The sequence below is a fragment of the Montipora foliosa genome, chromosome 9 (genome assembly GCF_036669935.1).
Source record: "Montipora foliosa isolate CH-2021 chromosome 9, ASM3666993v2, whole genome shotgun sequence".
In the NCBI taxonomy this organism is placed as follows: domain Eukaryota; kingdom Metazoa; phylum Cnidaria; class Anthozoa; order Scleractinia; family Acroporidae; genus Montipora; species Montipora foliosa.
This window is the reverse complement of record NC_090877.1, coordinates 33658143-33663142: the sequence shown is the minus strand read 5'-3', so window position 1 is coordinate 33663142 and position 5000 is coordinate 33658143. Positions and strand designations below refer to the sequence as shown.

Below are 5000 nucleotides of genomic sequence, written 5' to 3'. Positions count from 1 at the left end.
CTGTATGTCAACTGATAGTTAATGTAGCTTAAGTTATAACCATAACAGGGAAATTTGTCAAAAATAGGAGTCCCTGTTTGCATGATTGTAACAAAGCTAAATACATATTATTCCCAATGATTATAATTTGAACCAAGTCAGCTGAAGAGGTTATAGACCTTATTCATAAATGGCGGTCACATTTATAATTCTTTTGTCCAAGTGCAAATTAGCCTACCAAGCCTCGATACCATACAATGAATTGAAAAGAATTCTTGCTCTAAAATGAGGCTTGGTAGACTAATTTGCACTTGGACAAAAGAATTATAAATGTGACCGCCATTTATGAATAAGGTCTATTGGATTCCTGAAATTTTAAACAAGTGCCGACAGAGACATTGCCACTCGTTGTGTGCCTGCATTTGTCGTACCAAATACTTCAACATTACCTTGACTGTATGGTGCGGCAATAGTTTTAGTTGGATCAACAATTCCTGGACCTAGGTTGTTTGTGCATCATTTGCGAGTCGAATTAGCTCAGGAATGTAAAAGCGATACAACTAGATCTTTGTAAAGCCACAGATGATTAATTTGTTACATTTCATAAATGTGAACCAAACTTTTCAATACTGGCAAATAAATGGCCTCTAAGTAAAACAAAAGTAAGACAGAAAACCAGAATTTCCCCTTGAAGCATCCTCTAAATTCCTTTGCCACCAAATAAACAGAATGCATATCAACGACTAGTCTGTATTGTTGAAACAATTCCCCATTTTGACTTAGTCGCATGCCCATACTGAAAATAACAGTAGTTCTAAGAACAGCTCAGATTGCTAAATGTCGGATCAGTTTTTCTCAGGTATTCTCAGTTTCGCTCAATTGCAAAGCTGCTCTAAGGTTCTCAAAGATCACTAGGAGATAACCGGTTTGTTGATGGAGATCAGTTTGCCTGACCTTTATGTCGATTCCCGCTCTCGTGCAAAGTGTTTATTTGGCTCCACAATCGAAAAAGATTTATTCTAACAGCTCGATCCGTACGACCGCGACTACAATCACAAAGTTTGAACGGATGGACAGGTGCAGTCAAGATACGATGATTCGGGCGCGACCATGTACATCCAAAAGAAAATGACACATCATAAGGGCTAGAATTTCAAAAGTCCTTCGTCTCGTGTAGATTCGCGTCCAAAAAATCACGCTTCGCTCGCCAAAACATTTCCTCCTGGGATTCTCGTGAGGTGGAATTGTGCCAGCTATTACTATTAATTTTTTTGAATAATCCCCTACCCCCCGCCGCACGTAAAGTTACAGTCATGAATGTAAATGTATGCAAGCATAAATTTCCATGCACTAATGTCACACGGAAAACAGGAAACGGAGGGCATTTTACACCTCATGCGCTTAGCTGCGCATGAGTAATTATTTAACAACAAATTTTGCCATATTATTCATACTTCTTGTTGATATCCGAGTAGGACATTTAATTTATGTTTTTAATGAACTCCAGATCCCGTTTGTGTGGTATCTATTGCTGGTCCGTACAGGATGGGAAAGTCGTATGCGCTGAGCCAGGCTTTTGATCAACCAGAAGTATTTCCTTTGGGACATACCATGGAAGCAGAGACAATGGGAATCTGGTTATGGGTTGTGCCTGAAAAATTCAAGGTAAATAATATTACATGTTTTTAACGAAAGTATATAGTTTCGCAGCCTCCCCCCTCCTCCACTCCCCCCCCCCCCCAACCCATAAAAAATAGAAACTATAAAATGTAAATTTACGTCTGGAATTTTAAAAGCGACGAGTCATGGACTTCGATAACAATCTTTCGCCCGTCGAGCCGTAATCAGCCGTAATAAGTGAGCTGTGTTTCTAATCTTTTACCAGGTGTGGTGTATGATAGTAAAAAATTGTGAAGCTGTGATTCACACCCTCTGAGAGCTGCTCAGTATATTTCACATCATATAATGATAATGATAATGATGATGATGATGATGATGATGATGATGATCGTTTATTCAACCATTTTGCATCATTAACTGAATTACAAGGCAGGTCAATAATTACATACAAATACTTCTGAATTGTGACACTTAAATACAAATATGTATATATTAATTAAATGTAAATATTAAATACTATTTTTGTTAAGCCATATCATATTTCGATGTTTTAAAGGTGATTCTGGTATTTGGTGGTGCAAAAATTCCCGAGTCTGTTAGTTCTTAAAGAGGCAGGCACAGAAACAGTTTCTCCAGTTCTAAGGGCATACGGTCTTACGTGTAGGTAACACGCGGCACTAAGTTGCGTCGCAGATGTGAAGAAGAGTAACTTCACTTTAGAAATGTTATGCACGCATCCTACCTCCTCTGGCGCAGTGAAATGAAGCCTGATTTCGTCGTGAGCGCGTCCTCATAGCACAGAGGTGGAAAAATACTTTTTGGGGCTCTCTTTTGTACCGATTCAATGTGGTCACTTAAGTATTGCGTGAGGCTAGCTCAAGCGGGGCTCGCATACTCTAAAACCGACCTGATGATGCTACAATTGACTAGAATAAGCAGCCTATCAGTTAGTGCACACTTCTTAAGAGCACGTATTGAGTATAGCCGCTTACTCCCTTTCTTTACAATATGAGTGACATGCTCATTCCATGTTAAGTTACCCGACAAGTGAACCCCTAACAACTTGTAACAGGAAACCTTTTCTATCAGAGAGCTACCAGCAAGCAGAGGGCTGGCGGGAACGGGCAATACTGCAAAAATCTCGTCCACATCTCCTTGCATTTTTTACTGTTAAGAACCATTCCCCTAGAGGAAGCAAACGAGTAGATATCCGAAACATTAAAATTCAAATACGAGGGAGAGAGCCTGGGGACAAATGCGATGACTATAGCATCATCTACATATTTAACTCTATTTGTACAATTATACAAAGAATACAAAACAGGTGAGGAGCCTGTTTAGTTCCTTGAGGAGTTCCACCATTCAGCCATATGGGTGGAGACAGAGCCGCCCCCACTCTCACCATTTGGTAAGAAAGGCAGCAATCCACCTCACTAAATGTGTGTCCACATCCAGGTTATCCAGTTCACACAGCAGCAAATTATGATCAACGAGATCAAATCATTTGGAGTCAGAGGAAAAGATTCTGACATGCATCTCGCCACCATCAACCGACTCCAAGATTGTGTGAAGTAAACATACCAAGGCCTGCGAAGTGGATCTTCCTGGGAGAGCAAACTGTTTACTGTCCAACTTGCCCCAAACACACATGAGTGGGGAGTTAGCTGAGAAACCTTCCAGTACTTTGCCTACAGCTGAAGTTGACGACACTGGTCTTAGGTTACTTTCAATAGACCTTGGAGGGCATCACTTCGGGACGGGAACCACAATAGCTTGCTTCAGTCGTGCTCGGACATAACCTTGTTCATGCGAAGAGTTGTGTATGTCAGCGAGAACAGGAGAAAGTTCGAAGGCAAACTCTTTTCACACAATTTTCGGGATCACCTCGGGACCTGAGGATTTTTTTAACCTTCAAGGCACATAGAGTCTTATACACTGTACTCTCTGAGACATACAGGTGCACAAGCGCAGGTCCAAATACCGGAGAGAGAGGAAAGAAATTCGTTAAACGCTAGTGCAGCTTCATCAGGAATTTCGCTGCCAATCAGCTGAGATGACCAATCACCAGGGCACGAAAGGCCACCCAACTCTTTAATATCCTTCCACCACCGAGAGATATTCGAGTCCTTCAGACCAGATGCTTTGTTCTCATAAAAACGGTTCTTACATCTAGAACACACTGCCTGGACTCTATTCCGAAGCCGCTTGTAGTTGTCAGAAGTCTTCCCCTATTTGGCAAGGGCTTTTTGGCGCTGTGCAATCAGGAGTTTCAGACTTAAGGTGATCCATGGTTTGTCAGTTGCCGAGATTTTAGCTTTATTGGTTGGAAAAAATGTGTCGACAGTCTTCATCAGACAACTGTGTAGTAAATCAAACTTCACCTGTACATCCGAGATGTTTAAAATTGCTGCCCAATCACAATGAAAACATTCATTTGCCATTCATTTAGCTGCCTGTCCGCACAGAGTAGAGGTGACATTTAAATGATCAAGTATTTTGAAGTAGCGATATTTCTTTTTTACGTTGACGTCACATTACCCTGGATGCCAGAGGTTTTTTCTCTCTTAGAGCGACGGAATAGCGAGTCGTGAAGCAGCGAGAAAAACTTTGGTAAAGGCGGTTGAGAACCTCACTTCCATGCCCCGTTTGATTGACATCGAAAAAACTCAGTAAACTGATACGTGACATAACCTACCAATCAGCATCTTTCGTTCCCACGGTGTATTCGTCTTATTTACTTCGATGTCAAATTCAAACATTCAATGTTCCATATAAAACTTCGATGTCAAATATGAAAATAAGAACTCAAATTTGAAATTTGGATGCCAAATTTCGAAGTTGAATTTTGGCGGACATGAAAGAACAAAAAACATGTAAAACCCACTGAACTTTTTCTGCCTTCAAAGCCTCGATTTCCGAAACTTTGCAGCGTTTGGATTACGGCCACAGTGGGCACGAGAAATATGGTTGCCAGCAATTGAAAACCTGTTTAAACGTACTTTGTTGCTAAACCAATCAGAGTACTCGTTAGAACTAACAAAAGTTCCTGGAACCAATCGAATTGTTAGGGTCAAAATCTGACTCTGGGAATATGGAACCGCATTCCATTGGACCGGCCTTCTCAAAGAACTCAACGGCCTGTACCAGAGGTTTTTCCTCGCCTATTCCGTCGCTCTGAGAGAGAAAAACCTCTGGCAGCCAGGGTAACGTCACATTGCTTTTGACATTCAAATTTGCCAACCACGGAACAAAAGAAGTCATTGGTTCAACAGCCAATTAGGTTCTGGTTGGCATATTACTAACAATGGGTGACGTCAGAAGAAATATCGCTATACACTAAGCAACATTATTGTCGAAGTATTTTCTTTCCAGAGACATATAATGTTAAAAATGATAAATTT

General features: G+C 40.8%; 1 protein-coding gene across 4 annotated transcripts in view; it reads left to right on the top strand.

Moving 5' to 3' along the window:
* LOC137969845 (guanylate-binding protein 6-like) overlaps positions 1–5000 on the top strand; it is a 49709-nt gene that overhangs the window by 21852 nt on the left and 22857 nt on the right. For all 4 annotated transcript variants that reach the window (XM_068816231.1, XM_068816230.1, XM_068816229.1 and 1 more), the window contains one exon: positions 1487–1644. In XM_068816231.1, the coding sequence (XP_068672332.1) occupies positions 1487–1644 (158 nt within the window). The remainder of the gene's footprint in view (positions 1–1486; positions 1645–5000) is intronic.